Genomic DNA, 21,002 nt, shown 5'->3' on the forward strand with positions numbered 1-21,002 from the left:
AAAGGAATAAACTGACCACAGATATCACTGGTCAGATCGGCTGAAGTTTTTTTTTCAATAACACTCCAACTATCGATACTTAGATTCTTCCTGTCCTTTATTAAAACTATCCATTGAACTTTTGCTGCGTGGCTAAAAAGTTACCGTGCAGTGGATATATAAAGACTGACTTTCACCTTTTTGTACTCCAAGAAAGTTCAAACTCCAGTACTCCACCGAGCCTAATTTATTGTGAAACATTTATGGAGCCCTACAACATTTGGATATTCCTTGTAATTGCTATGGCAACATCTCAGCATTTGTCAGCTCAGAAGAAGGTGCGTTACTTGCGTAATACTCTCGACACATACTGTAGATGTTAGTTACCATAAAAAATACTGTTGAAATACCAGCTATAAGCCTACCTTGAGTTGATCTTATTCACACTACAAGTTAGCTAATCATTAACGGATCCTGAATATATTATTTATTTAGCAAGAAGGATTCGCATATTTTGATATGCAGCAGCATCTCAACATTATGACAGGTCTTTACAGCTGCCTATCTAAATTCATTGATTCTGTTCCGCTTATGGAGATGCTGCTTTCTTATGAATTGAAATACAGTTTTTCTCTATGAACTTTTAAATTAAGAAACCGCAGCTTGGTTTCTTTTGCGTTGCAGATGCATAATCAGTGGAAGCTGCGACTTGCGATTACAAAAAGCCTTTTCGCCCTATTTACATGATACCTAACAAGACTTCGAATCAATAATGTTTCGACTTAACTTTAGGCAGCGTGCGCTCTAATTCGGTGATTCACTGGACATTGTGTGTTCAGTTTCCGAAAAACTCCCTCAAGGAGTCTGTAAATAAATTGCACTAAGCTGGTTGAAACGTTTTCTTGGTGCGTATTTAATATAACGCTGCTTCATATCAATAGTTCACGATTGTTAGTAATGAGCATAGCTTCACGATGCTTTCAAAATGTCAGTGGTTCTACTCTCTAATAGTGAATTACTCTCGAAGCTGCTTAGCACGCTGCAGAGAGGTTAGAACACATTTTGAAGACAAATACGAACTTATATATCTTCATTTTTAGTAGTAGGCATGAACTGTACCGACATTGATTCATTGGCAATTTTCTGCGGGCGATGTAGGAAATGATAGCCCACGTCCTTCGCTTGATGCGCACTGAACACTGTCTGTCTGAGCGGTGACGAATATGTACTCGATAGGAGATACGGGAAAACTCAGGTTCGAGCACTCTGTGGGGTCCAATATGGGAGAGATGCGCGAATACAGCGGGGACTTTCTTCTCACTGCACAACGCAGCCAACAAGATGTCTTTCTGGTTAGCCTCTCACCCTTTGTTGCTTCCTTCCTACACAACGCAGCGCCGAGAAGGATCGATTATGCACCATGTGGGAGCTCCGCTACAGTGTATAGAAGGGGGTAGTGTGCTGTCTGCCATATGGTACGCAGGTGGCGCTCTGGAGCCGCTCGTGTCGCTGGTACTGGGAGCCGTTAGGGGCGCTGCAGCAGTTTCCTCTTAAACTTTTGCGCGTTCCTCTCCATCTGCCGCTGCCTCTCTCTTGCTGCACACGTGCTGACTGAGGCTGCAAGTCGATTGCTTTTTCGTTTAGTTGAGAAATTCAGTGGTTTGCATCAAGGACAACCGCGGACTTCGTTTTCTGCTGACTTGCTCATGCTAAGACATGCTAAGCACGTATGCCTACTGAGTGGCACAATCGCTGTTTCGCACCGGGATGCCGGACTGGTTACAGCCGTGTGAAAGGCGCGCCGAAGGCGTCCCTTTTCAACGTCCCTCAAGACGAAGAAAGAAAAATACAGTGGGAGAGGAACCTGCACCGCGAGGATAAAGAGCTCGACGAAACGTGCGCAGTGTGCGAATTGCATTTCGAGCCGCATTTTGTAATCACGGACTACATTTATATCATCGACGGCAAAGAGGTACGTATACCTCGTGGAAGACCAATGCTGTCGGAAGACGCTGTACTGACGATCCTTCCGAATCTCCCCGCGTACCTCATCAAAAGGATTCCCAAACCCAGGACCAAAAGAAAGCGACAAGGTGGCCGACCGACCAGCAGTACCAAACATCGGACTGCGGCACACGAGCCGTCTGCTGAAATTGACCCGGACGACCAGTCGCTGCAAAACGCTGATACATTTTGCGCTAGCGAAAAAGCGCCAGGTGCAACCAGCTCAGATAAGGTACGGAACGATTTGAACTTTTTGTTTTACCTCCAAACACCTCCTGAGTGCTGGACAAAGCATTGTTTTCCCAACCTAGATGGGTACTTCAATGCACATCGGCGTTATGCGAAGAAGCGACTGTGGTGTCGAAAAAAGTTGTCATGTTTTTCTGCAGCAAGCCTCATGATGCCAACTTCGAAGTGTATATGAGAGGGAGACTTGTTGAACAACATTGTTTGAGTTCCCAGGAAGAAGCGGAAAGCCTGCTTCAAAAAGAAGATATCTTCGAACTTTGTGTTGGAGCCTTGAATGTGGCCGATTACTCTCAAGTCTTTTTGACAAAGGGGATCAGGAGTCAGCTGGCTGTGAGGCAGCAGACGTTTTTCAGTTTTAAGTGTCTTGGCAAGGTGATCAACGAAGGTAAGAGCTGTATGCCACCACTTTCATGTGAGATTTGACGGAAGCGTGTTGATATATCAATTTAACCTTTGTAAACGACATTTTACCTGTAGTGCTCTTTTGTTTGTAGGAGGCCAGTGCATCTGGAGCAAATACTTGCGCAAGGTGCTCCTGGACAGAAGACCAAGAAGACCAAAAAGAACAGGCGAGACCAAATTGTCGGAGCGCTGGCATTGAGCCAAAAATCCCAGTCGCTCAGCATAGTCCTCATTCATGGCGTGAGCAGCTAGATGAAGAGCTTTACCGCGGAGAAGCTCGCATTGATGAAAGAACAGCATAGTTAGCTCACTCCACTAGCCGAGATTTACAGGCTGCAGCGGCAAATTCATAGTACGCTACCGATTCATCCGTGAACCCAAGTAGCCTTCTTCAAAGCCGCTCGTAGAGCTTGAAGTCAGCAGCCTGTCCCACCGAGCGGCCGAGGGACGTCAGCAGGTTGGTGATTTGGTGGAGTCCAGGTGATTGGCGCAATGAGGGGGGAGTATCTTTGGTCACTTGCTCATATTATGTACCATGACCTCTCATCTGCGAAGACGATTGTAGACGAAGTCTGCCCAGCAAGGCTTCGCCATCCAGAGAACGATGAAGCATCAACAAAGTGTTCGTAGTGCCTTATAGATGTGCAACGAGTACCACGTTTCTGTGTTAATGCTAACGATAATGTGTGCGATTCTGCACTTCACAAGTATTTCTGCTATAGTGGATACCAAGAAAATCTACTTGTGATAGTCTCTTTCAGAATGTTTAAAAAGTATCCAGAAAGACCACTCTTTCAGATTTCATTGAGCATGTGCTGCATGTTCCCGGCAGTTATAGATGTGTTTTGACGGCTTCGGTACGTTGCAAAAAAAGAAAAACCCATCTCGACAAAGTGATTGGGTATGGGCGGGTGAAGCTACGTCTTAAGCTCCACAATGCCTACGTTGAAGTTCTAGATTGGTATAAAAGACGCACGTGTGCAAGGACGGACGAACGGACAGTGGGGCAGACGCACGGATGGCGGCACAGATCAATGGACGGACACAAGGAAGTACGGACACACAGACGGGCAGAAAATCGGTTGCATGGACAGATGTACGAACAGATATACAGACGCAGTAATGAACGTAGAGATGGATAGCGCAGGTGGTCTTGTTTTGTGTTGTCATATACTTCATTGAAATACACAGCTGGTACACAGCTTTAAATTCCGCTCTGTGTAGCATGACAGACTGAGACAAGGCTATACGCCCTAATGATCTTCGCTCGCAAACTATTAATAAATTCAGGCTGCACTAGACAAACAAGGATCTGTGATTAGATATTCGAGGCAATCACCGTCAAAATTGGCAAACTATATTCAAACACTAGTCTTGGAAGGATGTGCATTATGTTTTATTCAGTATTTATTCATTGCGCTAAACCTGTCAGTCAGGAGAGATTTTTGAACACCACCATAACCGGCTACACTGGCAAGGAATATCAAAATTACCTGAAAATCTTGCGTAAATTGATTGAATCGATTCCTGTTTAACACTTTTTGTGAATTGCAGTGGAGTTCACAGATTTCTTTTTTATTTTCTAGGTCAGTCGTCCAGCCTCAAAATATGTACCGCAGAAATCACTTCCTTATCTGGTAAGATACTTTGAACATTTAAGGACCCTTTGTAAATTTCGAAGTGTATTACGGGGAAAGCCTACCACTGATCTCTACTAGGGGGAGCTGGATGACACATACAGCGCGCGTGGTTGAAGCCACCAGAATCCGGCATTTTTGTACAGGAAGCCACCACCATGGACAGTCACCTGATGCCGGCACTAGATATATTCACTTCTTTTTAATTAAATGCCAGCCTGTAGCATCGTAAACTGTATAGATCGACCACAAATTTCATTGCAAAGACAATCCACGCCTATTACTACAAAATTATATTACTTTTAGCGCATTCTGAGTGGAAATTGAGGTAGTTGATTGCAACTTTTATGAGGTGTGTTGAAGGTGGTTCGTTTTTTTTATATGCAGTTTCCCAACCTCGAGGCCTGAAATATACAAGAAGTGGGGCAGTAACTCAGAGAAGGACAACTAGATGCCGTCTTCAGAAAGCAGACTTTGCAGTGACCATTTTGCAGAGTCGTGTTTTGAGCGCTCGGTTTCAAAAACTCATCTTCGAAATTATACCATCCCAACGCTGCTTTCTTTTTTGCATCACTTACAAAAGACAAGCCTTTGCACTCCTGGCTACCATTGCACTCATAGCTTGTTTTTTTTTTTTTTTGGAGGAGGGGCGGGTAAAAAAATTGTCTGACGGTGTTTTTTGTTACCTGACTAATGAGTAATTGTAAGATTGCACGTTATAACATTCCCTCGTATTCAGAGAACTTTGCTATGGCGTTTGTCATTTTTGGTGTAGCGTTATTGGGCGTTCCAAGTGATGCTTAGTCACAGGGTTTGTTGTATGCCCTAGTTGTAGACTACAGCACTTCGCCGTATTGATATAGTGCCCTTACGGCATCTGTGATTTCTTGGGCAAAGCTCCCTATGCGATGGGTCGTGCGTCCGCGATGTATGTGCATTATTGGTACTAGTAGTAGTAGTAGTAGTAGTAGTAGTAGTAGTAGTAGTAGTAGTAGTAGTAGTAGTAGTAGTAGTAGGTAGTAGAAGAATGACGCGCGCACAGCCTTTTCAATTGAGGAGGAATCCCGCACACATTAATCAAAAATAAAAAGATAGTTGTAAAACCAAAAGACAAGTATTGGTGCCTTAATCTCCAATACAATTTGCCTTCAATTCGATGCTTACTTAAAAAAAGCCTAGTATGAGAAGGACGCACCTTGAGCACTATCTGGCCAGAAAGGGTCGCCGCTTTAAACTCGCTGGGCGTAACCTTTTTGGTTTTAGCAAGGTGGACTTCCACTAGGAGCCAGGCAAGGCTGATGTGCCTCGCATGAGCTCCGTATTCTACGAAGTTTTTCTTGAACCAAGACTGCGTTTTTAGTGCCAACAGTGGTCTCTCTTGAACTTTAGCAAGTTGCCGACGCTGCTGATGAGTGCCTCAAACCTCTTCGTTCTTGAGGAGCTTTGCAAACTTTAACTCTTGCTGAGCGAGGGAAATCTGCCTCGTTAGCTCTAACCCCACCGGCACCAGCGTGGGGCTCAGACTTCGACGCGCGTGGTCAAGTTCATTCGGCAACGCAGTGGCATACAAGGTGAGTGACACGGATCTACCTGCCACAGAATTCAACCCAGAAGAATGAAGTGTAGTCCTGAATTCCCGACAATGCTCACCTCGGCATCAGTCAAAAGAAACTGAAGGGACGCAGTCAAGTAAAGCAGCGTCAGCCGACGTAACGCCATCACGCAAAACAATATTAGCACCCAGTATTTTCTCAAAGCTCGACGACACAGCTGCGGCGCGTCCTCAATTAAAATGACTGCCACGATTGCCAGTCGATGACTTCAAGATCGTCTTTCGTCCGAGTGCGGGCGTAGATCTGGCCCTGTACAATCATCTTGTGTGCACCAATCTGGCCAAGCATATTTTCACCGTGTCCACTTCTTGCGCCGACCGAGTTGCCAACTATGCAAAAATACGAGAACTCACGCTACGGGGTAAAAAACTGGGATTTAGTGCGTAAATACCTGTCCTGGAGGGGCACGGGCAGGGATCATCTACCGCGCTTGCAATGGTGGATCACCTCAGAACTTGGGCGAATCTCTTTCTACCAATAGTCCAAGCAAGGGACATGGGGCGTACCTCACGCTCAGTGCTCATTCACTTCATGGCTGAGGAGCTTCCTCCATCTGTCAAAATGTTTTGCATCCTCGACGTCGTTTTGAACTTTCGACCGAAGGTGGAAGCATGCCTAAACTGCAGACAAGTCAGCCACCGACGAGATGTATGTGCTTTGCCAAATCGCCTCACAATCTAGAGCTGCGGACAGAAACACCCGGAGGACTATCCCTGCACTCCGCAGTGCGTCGTCTGTGAGGACGATTAGAAGACGGGCGACAGGGCATGCAAGCAACTAATTCAGCGTGGCTTCAGCCGTCTCTCTCGGCCGCCACAAAGGCCGCAACAAGAGCACCAGCAGGAGCAGCCCAGTTCCATCTCGAGAAGGAGTTTTTCCGAAGCATCGACTATAGAAATCGTAGCAGCAGAAGCAAGAGTCCTGGTCGAAACCGTAGCAGCAGAAGCAAGAGTCCTGGACGAAGTGCATCAGAAAGCCGCGACTTCGGCACCAAACTCGAAAAGGTGAGCTGGGCAAAGCACGCCTCGTGCTTCTGTTGTATGTTCTCTGACGCTAAAGAAAATTCGAAAAATCAGGAGACTATCTAATGTCAAATGCGAGAGAAACAAGAGTTAAAGCTTAAGTTGGCTCTGGTGCTGGAACGTTTAGGTACACTTACAGGTGCCCCATCTGCCCCTATATTATAAAGCCTGATATGGCAGCGGAGTAAGGAACCGATATTATAATTTTCTCTCCACAGCCAGCAAAAAAGAAAAGGACAGAGCAGCGCGAGTCATCAGAGGATGATTTTAAATGCAAAAGTGAAATAATTTGGTATAGAACACCGGGAACTCAAACAAAAGGTTGATTTAGGCTTTACGCTAATTTCTGAACGCTTCACTAAAATAGACAGCATTCTAGACATGTTAGTTGCTCGGCTCGAATCTCTCCCACAATCTCAACCCTCTCTAGTGCCCTCGCAGCCATATCCCCCTCCTGCACCCTTGCCTCATCCTCACCTTTTTCACCCTGCATATGGCAATGGAATTGCCGTGGATTAGAAAACAAGCGAGACAACCTCTCACTTTATATACAGCGGTCTACACGGGCCCCTGATGTGATCTCCGTACAGGAGCCTTTAAAAGCTTCCAGACTGCTCGCCTATAAGGCTGTACATTCGCATCCTGGCTCCCCATGGGCTACCACGCATATACACAGTTATATCTCGTTTATAGCGCACGATCTCTCCGATCTTTACAGTGACTGCCTTCTTCTTAACCTTCTCCCGCGTCATTCAGGACAAGGCACATATGTCATTTTAAAAATTTATTTATTCTCATCCTAGAGATGGCCTCACTGCTGTTTTTGAAGCAATCGATTGGGCCATCCAAATAGCAAACTCTGTTCCCATAGTTGTAACGGGCGACTTTAATGCCCCGCACGTAGATTGGGGGTACATGAGAAACACTCGGAAGGGCACCAGCCTTTTTCAATACATTCAGCGAAACAGGTGCACTATAGTCACTGACTGCATGCTACCAACACAAATTGGCAACCGTGTGAGCACAGATACCAACGCAGACCTTACTTTCACAAAAACGTGCGATAAGCTAACTGGACCCACAGTGAAGTCAACCTCGGCAGTGATCATTACACTCTAACAATTACACTGTCCCATGCCAATTTTCGTCCACAGTTTTATTTAAAACCTATTGTTCACTGGGACAAATTTCGCGGAATCCGAGACCGATACCCGAAAAAAGAAATTCAAGACTACAAAGACTGGGCGTCTCAGCTTAAACAGATTGTAGTTCTTGGCGAAAAAGTAGCCCCAGCAGCACATATCAGCGATCCAGTAGACAGCAGGCAACTCCACCTATAGGAGGCCTATCAAAGCTAGGAGAAACGATGGTTCAAGCAAGTATTTAATCGCAAACTAAAAAGCAAAATGGCACAAACCCTCCAGCTTGTAACTGAACACGTGGCCGAACCTTCACTGCACCAATGAAACCAGGTATGTAACCGACTTGACGGCACTCTACATATGAAGAACTCTTGGTCCCCGCTTCGCTATATGTTAGACTCATGCTCCTCGCGATCTGAAAGTAATAAGAGAATTAAGAAACTCTTGGTTGAAGAAGAAAAACGTTGAAAAAAGAAAGACGTTGAAACTGCTCCTAAAGCTTCGTATTTCCCTGGCCCAAGGCGAAAATCATTACCTACCTACACTGAAGCTCCAAATCTAGACTTGGATGCACCGATTGCAGAGGCAGAAGTTCGGGCTGCACTAAGCAAACTTCGCACCTCATCCGCTGCAGGACTAGATGGAATTACTAACAAGACACTCCAAAATTTAGACTCTAAGCCAGTGGCCACTCTTACCGACTGTATGAGTCAACAATCGGAGCAAGGCGCCCTGCCCTAGGAAAATAAATAGCTAAGGTGACTTTCATACTCAAACATAATAAGCCATTTGACTTTGATAATTTGTGACCAATCTCTCTAACTTCAAAAACAGGAAACCTGATGGAGCATGTAATTCTCAATCGTCTTGATCGCTACATAGAACAAGAAAAACTCTTTCCCTCCACCATGACCAGCTTCTGAGCGGGACTCTCCACTCAGGATGTCATGCTGTAGCTTAAGGAGCACGTGCTGAATCCCACTTTTCCACACATCACCAGAGCCATCCTTGCATAGGACCTGACTGGGGCTTTGGATGATGCTTCTCATTCCTCAATTTTACAATCTTTTAGCGAACTAAACGTAGTCTCTCGCACGCACAGGTATGTCGCTGCCTTTCTCAGCAACAGGTCCATCCACCAACAATCAGGCACTTTCAAAACCGATCCCTTCACGCTAGGTGGCAAGTGAACGCCCCAGGGATCGGTATTGTCCCCGTTTCTTTTTAACGTTACTCTCATACCGCTAGCACGGGAACTTGCCAAACTTTCTTTCATCAATCACTCCTTGTACGCGGATGACATCATCATCTGGGTCAATGCTGGTAACCATTGAGAAATCAAATGGAAGCTTCAGTTCGCCGCTGACATTGTTGTTAAACACGCACACAAAATTGGGCTCACCTGCTCGGCGGCTAAATTGGAACTTCTAGTAATTTTCTTTAAAAAGCAAGATACAATTCACATTAAAGTCATGCTTGATGACACCCTTGTTCGCAGGGTCGTTAAAATCAAAATTTTAGGGCTTAATATTTCCGACAATGGTTCGAAAGCTGACACCATAAAGTTAATTTGCACTTCAGTTCATAATATTTATTTATTTTGAAAATACTGCAGGCTAAGAATAGCCCTGGCGGTAGTGGGGATGGTACAGTATAAAAATATGACCAAAAAAGCAACAATGCAGGAGGCACAAACTAACAGGTAAATATACAACACATTATGGTACAAGATCTAAGTTACTTCAATACAGCTTCCCTCATTAAGCGCGTATCCAATCGTCATCGCGGCATGAGGGAAGCAAACCCACCCCTCCTCATTCAGGCCTTTTGTCTATGCAGAATTACTCATTCCATCCCCTACCTGTATCTCTCACCCATGGATACCGAGCAACTTAATAGACTCATTCGCTCTGCCTATAAAACTGCGCTCCATCTCCCTAAACCAAATGCCACGGATAATTTACTTCAACTTGGGGTGCACAACACTCTGGGAGAGCTTGTAGAAGCGCATCTTTTCAGCCAATATCAAAGGCTATCACTCACAGAAACAGGAGAGGTACTCCTGTGCCGACTTAGAATCAACGATCCTGGTCACACCACGGCCACGCACGCAGTTCCCGTCACTGTTAGCTGCAATCTATTAATCCCGCCACCCCCAAAAATACTAGCCCAGAACATAATCGGGCGCGACGGGAAGCTCGAGCCAAGTCCCTTCAGAAGCGCTTCCCTCCTAATTCTCCCGCAGTCTATGTAGACGCGGCAGAATATGTAGATCATCGAGCTTTCGCGAAAGCCGTTCTAGACAGATTTAAAAAACTGGTTGCTAGTTCGTCCCCTCCAAATTTGACAGAATCTCTGGAAGCAGAGGAGGCGGCAATTGCTTTAGCCATTGTTCACTCCTCCGCTGAGTATATTATTTTCCGATTCAAAAACTGCAATTCATAATTTCGCCATTTTCCGAATTAAGTCTCCGGCTGCTAAAATTCTTGAATAATCTCTTTCGCCTGATCGCCTCATCACCCTCCTCTGGGTCCCTGCGCACTGTGGACACCCAGACAACACGCCCACTCACACCCAAGCCTGAGCGCTCACCAACCGGGCTCACAGCGACCTGCCTTCGCTTCGAGGTGCCAGGAATCGACTCCCCAGCTATCAAGATATCACGCTATCATACCAAAATTCCCGCCTAACGTATCCCCCACCGCATAAATCTCTTTCCAGAAGTGACCAGGCTTTGTGGCGCAGATTTCAAACGGCCAAACTGACGACTCCTTTCCTTCTCTCCCTCTTTACACATGGCGAAACATCGCCTCATTGCAACTTATGTCTTAGCACCAGAGCCGACTTCCAGCAGATATTTCTGAATTGTCCAAACAAACCCAAGCCCCCGTGGCAAGGGTCAGAACACCAGGGGCGACTGGAGGCTGCTCTGCGCAGCTCGCAACGGGGGTACTGGGGTTACAGCTCCGGACAGTGAACTGGACCAGAAGGGTCACCGAAGCACAGCAGTGTCCAGTTACCTTGAGCAGCCTGAGGGCACGTCGTCATCCTGCTTCTACTTCTGCTGCCACCCCCCCCCCTCAAATGATTCCTTCGTGAATCAATAAAGTTGCTTACATACCTACCTAGCAAGATTTAGCGAGGGCGGGGCCGCAGTGCCATGAATATAGTGAATCAGTATATAGCCATAAACTAGAGGCGCTGAAAAGTGCGAAATAGACACGAAGCGCAGGCCGTAAGAAATCGCGCTATTACCACCTCTATGCTGAATATATGATGAAAAGATGCGAGATGACGGTAAATGCAGTGTTCAGTAGATGGACGGACGGATGTATAGATGGGCAGACAGATGCACGGTCTGACGCACAGATGGGTGGACGGACGAATGAATGAATAAATGTATGGATGCACGGGTGGACTTACGGACGGATGAACGGATGGACGCATGGACGGATGACGCATGAATGGTCACACAGATGGACTTACGGACGGACGGAAGCAAGAACGAGCGAATGGACGGACGGACACTTCGCCTCACTCTTCACCATGCACTCCGTGGATATGCTGTGATTTCTAAATGCGAAGCATTTCTCATCAAACTTCGGCGACTTTGAGTCTGTCTATCTATCTATCTATCTATCTATCTATCTATCTATCTATCTATCTATCTATCTATCTATCTATCTATCTATCTATCTATCTATCTATCTATCTATCTATCTATCTATCTATCTATCTATCTATCTATCTATCTATCTATCTATCTATCTATCTATCTATCTATCTATCTTTCTATCTATCTCTCTATCTATCTATCTATCTATCTATCTATCTATCTATCTATCTATCTATCTATCCACCCACGACGTTTAGCTCTCCTTGCCGTTTCGATAATAGTGTCGATACCAACTTGGTATGGCATTACATGACTGTATGAAGAACATATTTGACTAGCCATGAAAATCATGAAGTGTATGTCGTGAATGTCGTGATTTACAATTCATGGTCCTGCAGCCCTTGCGGTGGTTTCGTTCACAGGACATGTTGCAAAAAAAAACTTGTATGGTATGACATGATTGCATCGCGAACACAAGCGACAGACCCCAACATGAAAACCATGACATGCGTGTTATGTGAAAGCGTGACTACATGCCACGCTCATGATGCGCTTGCAGCCGTTTCGCTAGCGTCACATATACTAAATTTGGTATTACGGTACGTGAATGGATGATGAATTTATGTGACTGGTGCAAACATGATAATCCTGAGATGCGTGTCATATAACAACATGACTACATGTCATGCTCATGATGCACTCGTAGCCATTTCGCTAGCATCTCATGAATCAAATTCGGTACTACGGTACGTGAATGGATCACGAAGGTGTGTGACTGGTGCAAACATGGTAATCATGAGATACGTGTCATGTAACAACATGACTAAATTCTACGCTCATGAAGAGCACGCGGCCCTTTCGCTTGCTTCACAAGTAGCTAGCTCGGTATTACGTGACGCAAGTGGACGACATAGGTAAATGACAGATCCAAACATGATAACCACGACACGCGTGTCATGTAACAACATGACTACATGCCACACTGATGATGCGCTGGCGACCGTCTCGCTAGCTTCCCATGTGCCAAATTGGCTATTACGTGACGCCAATGAATGACGAAGATATGTGATTGGTGTAAACATGATAATCACGAGATGCGTGTCATGTGATAACATGACTACATGCCACAGTCAAGGCGCCAATACATTTCGACTTGACGCGGTGCGCGTGCTCATCGGCGTTGTCACGCCAGGCGCCAGTCCTGCCATATGTTCGCAGGCGTGCGCCGCGCTACGTTGCTTTGACGCATGCGCGTTTCAGCGCGTCCGGAGTCCCTTCGTCACGAAAAAAAGGACACGCAGTGTTGTCTGGGTAACGCATCGGCGTGAAATGCAGCATGTTGTATTTCGCGCCAGTTGCCGTCGGACCGCGATGACGGACGCTGGCTGCGCCTGGCGTCAGATTTTAGAGTGATCCCGTTTCGCTAACGTAGCGTTGCTGTGCCCAGCGTGCGCGCGCGTGAACGCTACATTGGAGTATATTGGGCCCTTCATGATGTGTTCGCGGCCGTTTCGCTAGCTCCACATATACTAAATTTGGTGTTACGTGACACCGATGAATGACGAAATATATGACTGGTGCAAACTTGACAATCCTGACACGCGTGTCATGAAAAACATAACAACATACCACTCTCATAGCGTGCTCGCGGCCGTTTCGGTAGCTCCACATATACTATATTTTGTATGACGTGACGTGAATAGATAATGAAGAGAAACGACTTATTCAAACATGATAATCATGACATGAAACTCATGTACGGCATCATTTAGCTCCACGTCGTGACGTTGTGGTTATTTAAAGTGACATATCGAGATTTCTCATTCGTGCTTCGCATATCATCACTTCCCACTGTACCTGAGATCTACCAATTTTTTGTGTAGCGTTGGGTCAGCGCAATAATGTTATAATATAAGAAACACAAGAAATGCCATCACAACAACGTCCGCTAGATAATGTTCGAATTACGCACCTAAAACACCCTGAAGACACCACCTTCCGGGACAGCAAAGGGACCTTTCGGTTGCTTCACAAGAGTCGCGTGGTGGAGCGGGAATGCATCTTCCAGCCTTTTCAATGGAGGTCAGTGAAGCCTATGGCCATTCGATTGAATAGGTAATGTTTTTTCTACACTTTAGTGGAATGGCACATGGACGGATTAAGTGCGAGCTTTAGGAGTGAAGGTCCTCTTAGTCTAACCTTGTCGTGTGCCACGTGTAATCGAGAGAAGAAGAGACAAGAGAGAAAAGAAGGCAGTATCTCCAGAACAGTATAATAGAAGTTACACTCTAGTACGATAGACGGCACTGTTTGTAGAAGTGCATACAAACTGCAATTGAGTGAGGATATTCTAGATGGTGCTGTATCGCTACTCTCTAATTGGTGCAGCGTGGTCGGTGCGTGGGTATGCGGAGAAGGAGTGCCCCTCTCAGTCTCCTGGATAGTCGCCGTACGAGGCGGATCGTTGGTGTAGCATGGACGAAGCAAAGTGGCGGCAACGTTGAAGATGCTTGTGCTCAGATTTCTTCACTCATGTCTCGTCCCTCCTAGCCGCGTGCCATCTCGATTCTCGAACGCGTCGGACGCAAGGACACCAGCATGGACGGATGGACCAACGAACGCTTCGCCCCACTCATCTTCACTCATTCCCCGAATATGCTCGTTTGTTTTACTTCTACAGCAAATCACAGCGAGACACCCGGCTAATCTGTTTCTCTTTCACATGCGCTGGCATTCTCATGTTTTGGGCATCATGTACACGCCATCGGCGTTCCAGCGCTCACAACATTCCTTTACCTCCTTCGTGACAGGAAAACGCAGTACTGGCACGGTGCGAGAAGACGAGACAGCAGACGAATCGATGCATAGAACTTTCTTTAAAAAAATCTCCTTCCTCCCCGAAGGGAATCGCGAGGAAATTCGAATGCATTTCTCTCGCCGAGAGCACATGTCAAAACAATTTCGATGGCGTAAATTATTGACAACATGAAGAAATGTATTGTAAGCATTTATTTACGCATTTATCGGCCAGATAACGGTCGAAAGTGAGGCGCGCACTGCGAGGGGACCATGGCGTCAACGCGCAGCGGTGATTTCACCTACTAGGCGCCGCGCCAACATCTGCGATGCGCGGCGCATTGTATGGAGGCTAGTCAAAGTAGGCGACTCCGGAAGTAGCCGAACCAGGTAAACTGAGGCCTGCGGGACTGCCTTACCGGTGTTCCAGGCGTGGTTGCAAGCACGCGTCTGGCCAGCCAGGCTACAGCGAAGCGGCCGTCCAAGCGACTGTCGTGATAGGAGAACCACGCCGTAGCACCACTACCTCGAGGCGACAGGGCGGCACGTTGGATCATCTCGTCGACACGGCGGCACGTCAGACCACCTCGTCGTGTGAGTGGTGTCTGAAATAGGTGCGCTGTGCCAGGGCCGCGGGAACCGTGTTCTGGAGGCTATAGAAGCAAAGGGATAGCTTTGCCGCAAGGAATATTTAGATCTTTTATATTATTGTAAATATTTCATATACTTGTGTTCAAGTCGTATAAACGTGCAGTCATTGCTCACGTCACCTGTCTCGTCGTTTGAGCACCTGTGCCCACACGAAGCTGTCACAATTGGCGAGCCTTGCCAGGACGAGCCGTTACCATCTTTCAGCCTAGAGTAGCTCACGAACAAGACGCGTGTTAACGTATTGGAGAGGAGGTCAGATGGTTCTGGTGCATTTTAGGGCGAATGTTACGAGAAGACCTCGAAACGTAACACAAGAGGATTGATTTAGAACTGCAGCACAAATGCTAAGATTACGACTATGAGCGCCTAGGACGGGAAGGTGAGAGGCTACTCTTACAAATACGCACGGCTATCTCAGGCATACGAAAGAGTGCAAGACGTAAGGCAGCGCGTAACGAGGCTAGTGAGGTGGATGGGATAGAATCTCACCAATAAGAGACATATATCGCTGATTTTGGTGAAATTTTGTAGTCACACGCGAAAACGTGACTGATAACGAACTTGACGTTGTTGCTCCAGATACACAGTCGGCAACAACAGATGATAAGCGGGCATTTCACGAAAACACAGTTCGCAGCGGTAGAGAGCAACTTGGTCTTTGCATTCCTCAGTTAGGACCTGTTGGTCAAACTAAGAGTGTTGCAAACAAATCTCAGTCGGTGACTTCAGAACTGCCAAGTGGTCGTGGTAGCAGGAGTGATGTGGAGGAATGCGCAGCCAGTAACCATGGTACTGTTCACCTGCCGAAAGCTTGGGTTCTCCACGAAAGCATGCCTGCAGGAGGCATGCTAGGCCCAAGCCGAAGCGATTGTTCAGAAGCTCAAATTAAAGCAAGTTCCTGTCAACATTCCTGAGGTACAGCCGCAAGCGCAAAGGTCGGGCAAAAAGACCTGAACCCCCAAACCAATAGCTCTGAGTGCTACGCATCGTCAGAAAATGGTGAACGGTGCGCTGATCAAGGAGAGCTACTCTGGCTTTAAAAATTGTGGAAACACGACTGTTCAGCATGAAATCCACCGAGCATTTCTAGTAGAACCCATACAAGAAGGTCCTTATAAGTGTGACGCAAACGTACGTTTTTTTTCTAATTTTGTCCCACGCATGTTTACTTCACCAACGCCTCCCCTGTTTGACTTGACGTGCTTGCAGGAAGCGTCTGCGGCACTCGATGGCGAGAATGGGCTTTCCGGTTCTAAGGGAGAGAGAAAATACCTAAAAAGAAGGAGGATACTATTCTGCTTCCGTTTCGCACACTTTGGGCACTGTGAACAATGATCGAGAAGCTATTCGTGTTTCAGCGCTGATACATCCCATATATCCTCTTGCATGACGGGGTGACGTCAAGCTTGGCAGTAAAGCTAGTAGCGTGCCAACGTGTGACTTGAAAGGGGTGATTCACTGGAACCTACGTAAAGAATACTTTCTGAATACGTGTACATCGCGCGAATGAGCTGATGGTACCTGTCCTGGAGTCTAAATGCTTGCAAAACATTTAGTAAGTAGTCAATTTCTATGAAATCAAAAGCATTTTCCTGATCTAAGGAAGCCAACAGCCGTTGGGCACATCGGGCAGTAGTGTAGTGAATGATGTTGCGCGTTAATCGAGTATGAGTGTCCTTTCTCGGCCCGGAACGGAACAAACCTAGCGCGGAGTGCATAATGATATTAGAGACTGGCTGAATCGGTGCACCGAGATGTTCGCTAATAGCTTGTAACCTACTATAGGCAGGGTATTAAAGCCCCAATCTACTGGTCACGTGGAAAAGAAGTCTTTCTTGAGAAGTAGTATAATGCCACCTCTATGAAAACAGAGTGGAAGGGTAAGATATCGGAAACACTTATAAATGACGCGTTACACACAAACGAACCTATGTTACAGCAGACGTGTATATAAAATTCAGCATGAAGCCCGTATAACAAATTCATGCTACTAACATGACGTTAATTATCGTTGCCGATTAATGCTTCAGTACGCTATACAATGGTAACTAGCCCCTACTAATATGATGATGTTTAGGATTGGCCTAATGAGTATTTTGGTAATTACCATCATACTGATGATGACTTTCTAATTGCGCCCGAGATAATTGTCTTTTATTTGAAACCTTGTGAATGATTTGAAGCCTCTTCAGTGTATACTCAGTAAGCTTTATTCAATTGGTATATTGATTGATATGGGGGTTTAACGTGACAAAATTATCATATGATTATGTGAGACACCGTAGTCGAGGGCACCAAAAATGTTGACCACCTGGCGCTCTTTATTACCCACAAAAATTTGACAACATGGGCCTACAGCGTTTTCGCCTTTATTGAAGTTGCAGCTGCCGCAGCCGGCATTCGATCCCGTGAACTTCGCGTCCGCAGCCGAGTTTCTTAGCCACTAGACCTCCGGGGCTTGACAATTAGTGTAATCAAAATTAGGACAGAGCTGATGTGGTCTTCACTTCAAAGCCGACAAAGCAGATCAGTGGACAACTGACTTAAAATGCTAAAAGAAGCTAGGTTATTACAAGATCACTTATGCTTCCAGCCTGGCTCAAGTAATGCAAGCTGATCAGATTATATCATACGCATAAAAGCTGCCACTTACCGTTCGCCGCATCAAACTCTTGGCAGCTGAACACGCACTATGAAAGTCACGGGTTGAACTAGGGCCTTCTCGGAATCAACTAGCTTATTTCCGAGTAGACGCGTCAATCAGTTTTGATGACAGACGCCCACGGAGAAGGTCGGCTACGCCCACTACGTTTGGTTTAGCTGAGGAGCAGTACTGAAGCCTAGCAGCACAATTATCTATCAGCTTTATCGCGCAGATTGTGCACACGCCCCAGTAGAACCGAAAGTGGTATTATTCCGTGGCTACAATGTTTCGCATTCCATTTCATGGCGATCAGGACGTATCCACTCACCGCCGCATTGCCGCCGTGATGTGAGCGCCCCTATCCACCACCTGTCTTAATATTCACCTGCAATATTTGATAGAAGTGAAATGAACAGCACGAGAATGCTGCATGCACACCCTTGCTGCCTTCTAGTTTGGAAATTTTTATGCACCGGGCGGAACGAAAGCATCTGCCCGAAAGACGACAAACGACCACGAACGCGCCTGTTGGAGGCGCCTACTGAGTTGGCAAAAAAATGCCCCGACTGTAACGCTAACATCGCTGCTCTGTTAAAATAGTCACTGTGTGGCGGCGCTGACGTGTTCACACACGGTGTTTTTTTATAACTGCTGTAAATGTCCAACATGTATTTCCAACGCCTCGTGCGTTCTAGTAGAGAACTTTTATCAACGCTGCTAACACGCACTCCGCACTGTTCTCATTCGTGGCCACCATAGGGTAAGCTTGGAGAAAACTCGTCTGCCCCGAGAAGCTCACGTCATTCTGCTTAGCACCTCTCGTGTCATTTCACCATTTCGTAGAACTCTATGATACAAGTGCTGCCCGGCACTTCTTTGGACGTCCGCAAAGCCCAACGAATACCGTTCTGTAGGCCGACAGCATAGGCAGCTCGCCGCTGTGGTTACAGATAAAGTGTCTGACGATGTCATTTAACTAAAAAAATTCACAAATAAACTTGTGCACATCATACCATTTCCTGTGGTCGTTTAACACATTGTACTAAGTAGACAAGCCTTACGCATCCTTCTTGTGAGTATCACTACAGAGGGCATGTAGCATCGCCAAAGAGTACCGGACCAACTAACAGTTCTTAGGGTTGTTGTCGGCGTCCTAGGCTGCTGGTCGCTGTCAGTGGTTATGGAATGAACTGGAGCTAAAATACTTTTATAAAGTTGCAGGACGGTACAGTACCTAGCGCTTCCCTCTAATAAAAGAATTCGTTTCAGTGCACCGCTTCTTTTATAGATCGCAGACACCATCCCGGCACAACTAACATTTGGACTGATGCAAGCGTTCGGATTCACTAAGGCGAACATGGTCTTCTTTTCTTCTCAGCCCAGTGTCTTCTGCATTTCATAACAGCGCGGTTTTCATTGCATATTATAAGTTAGTATCACAGTACGTCAACTTTAAGTCATCTAGATTATTGTAGTGACTGATGTTTGATAGCCACTTGACAAATACACTCAGTTCTAACATTCTTCAGATGTCGTAACGAAGCGCCACGAAAGAGGGGTTTTCATACGTGCACTATATTTGCATCAAATTTAGTGCACTAGATGTCGAACCTTATTCCAATATCTAGTTGAGCACATTAGCTATGTCTTCATGCATCATGGCACTGGCAGATCTAGGCCAAAAAAAAAAGAGGAAATAAAAGGCTAGCTGTGTCTCCATGTTCATCTCCTTCTATTTTGTGATAAGGCAAGCACCATAACATGCCTCTGCTCTAACTTTAGGGACCCAGAGATCTTCTAGGAGCCCCTTGCTGATTGGATTTGTGCAAATAATAAAAAATGTCCCTGCATTTTGTTTTATTCAGGTGGCTTACTGAAGCGTTGTCAGCTTGAGAAGCCAAAGACAGCCAATGTTTATTGTTTTACAAGTTGATGTAGCAATCAATATGACATAGCACTTAAGTTATTATGGCGTCTCTCATATTCATGTTATGGTTTTGGGACGTTGACAACGCATATCAATCATCATCCGAAGTTACTCAATATATTTATATAGTAGAAATACAAGCATTCATCATACACAAGATATTGAAGAAGTACCTGGGATACTAATTAGTATACATGTCTTCGATACTATACAGAATTGTGTGGTGGTCAAACACATGTGGCCTTTCTGTGTGATAAAGATTGCTTATCATACTTCGCAAGGTAATCTCTCTACGCATCTACTCAAGATTTCCTGATATTATGCTTGACAGATTCGTCCCATTGAACAACTTTCAGAAACTGGAATTCTGCTTTGTGTTGAGTCCTGGTTACTCAGACATAGGCCCGAAGTAAAGAACACCAACCTGTTGAAATTGTATTAGCCTTCCACTACAGCGTCCTCTATAAAATTTTGAAAGCAAATACACTGTAACTTCTGGTTCCTCGTGCCAAAGACTTGTCTCTGTTGTGCTCATTCTATTAAGCACTGCAATAAGTAAAAGAAAGAATGAGTGCAATATACCCATACATCATGCGCGTTTTAACCTAATACATGCCTGTTTGATTTCATCTCCGCAAATTTCGAAAATAACTTATGAGCTATTGCTTCAGTCATTAAAATGTTATCATGAACGCCATTTTATATACAATAATAGACATTAAGGCCGTTGTATGACAACAAAATGACACACATTTAGCTTGAAGCATGCTGAGTTTCTGGCTGCTTATTTACGGATGCATGTGTAATTTAAGAGCATGTACCACTCCTTACTAACGTGAATACTTCCAGTGAAAACTTCAGCAGGTATACCACATATTAACATACCATTTCTCATCGGCTTTAGGAGATTGCGAAGGATATTGGAGTAATGTCACATTGTATTATTTTCCATAGTTCATGCTTACAAACCCCATGTATTTGCACCTCACTACGCGGGGGATTCCTGGAGTAGCGTGCATTAAAGCAATAAGAACAAAGATGAATCCGAAGGCACGAACCTTGTCTCAGGTATTGGTGTTCAAGTCTTCTCAGAAGTGGTAAGTATATTTACCTACAGTGTCGTTAAACTGATTATCTGCCTCGCAATTACGTCATTACACTTCTGTTACAAATATTTTCAGTGGGAACACTTCCAGAGAGCTTAAACCTTCAATATATTTCTGTGTTTATTGTGATAAGCGTTGCACTGCTGAGGTATATGTGACTATGAATGATGAAATTGAGTGCGCTTGCAGCCCGAAATTCATTTCATTATTTAAC

The 21,002-nt window shown here is 45.5% G+C and overlaps 1 protein-coding gene and 1 long non-coding RNA gene across 18 annotated transcripts in view; one reads left to right on the forward strand and one right to left on the reverse strand.

The window, feature by feature from the left end:
- The window catches only part of LOC119165678 (uncharacterized), a 91,479-nt gene that overhangs the window by 44,746 nt on the left and 25,731 nt on the right, over positions 1-21,002 (forward strand). For 12 of the 16 annotated variants that reach the window (XM_075872378.1, XM_075872380.1, XM_075872379.1 and 9 more), the window contains 2 exons: positions 4,221-4,271; positions 20,637-20,779. In XM_075872378.1, coding sequence (XP_075728493.1) covers positions 4,221-4,271; positions 20,637-20,779 — 194 coding nt within the window. Of the gene's footprint in view, positions 1-195; positions 318-2,726; positions 2,802-4,220; positions 4,272-4,658; positions 4,829-20,636; positions 20,780-21,002 lie in introns of those variants that run through there. The other 4 variants (XM_075872387.1, XM_075872389.1, XM_075872376.1 and 1 more) reach the window with 3 other exon arrangements.
- The window catches only part of LOC142769277 (uncharacterized), a 34,835-nt gene continuing 22,104 nt past the window's right edge, over positions 8,272-21,002 (reverse strand). For both annotated transcript variants that reach the window (XR_012885746.1, XR_012885747.1), the window contains 2 exons: positions 20,107-20,228; positions 8,272-8,463 (listed from right to left, as the gene is read on the reverse strand). This is a non-coding gene — a long non-coding RNA (uncharacterized LOC142769277). The remainder of the gene's footprint in view (positions 8,464-20,106; positions 20,229-21,002) is intronic.

This window comes from Rhipicephalus microplus, chromosome 8, assembly GCF_043290135.1.
Source record: "Rhipicephalus microplus isolate Deutch F79 chromosome 8, USDA_Rmic, whole genome shotgun sequence".
NCBI lineage: Eukaryota > Metazoa > Arthropoda > Arachnida > Ixodida > Ixodidae > Rhipicephalus > Rhipicephalus microplus.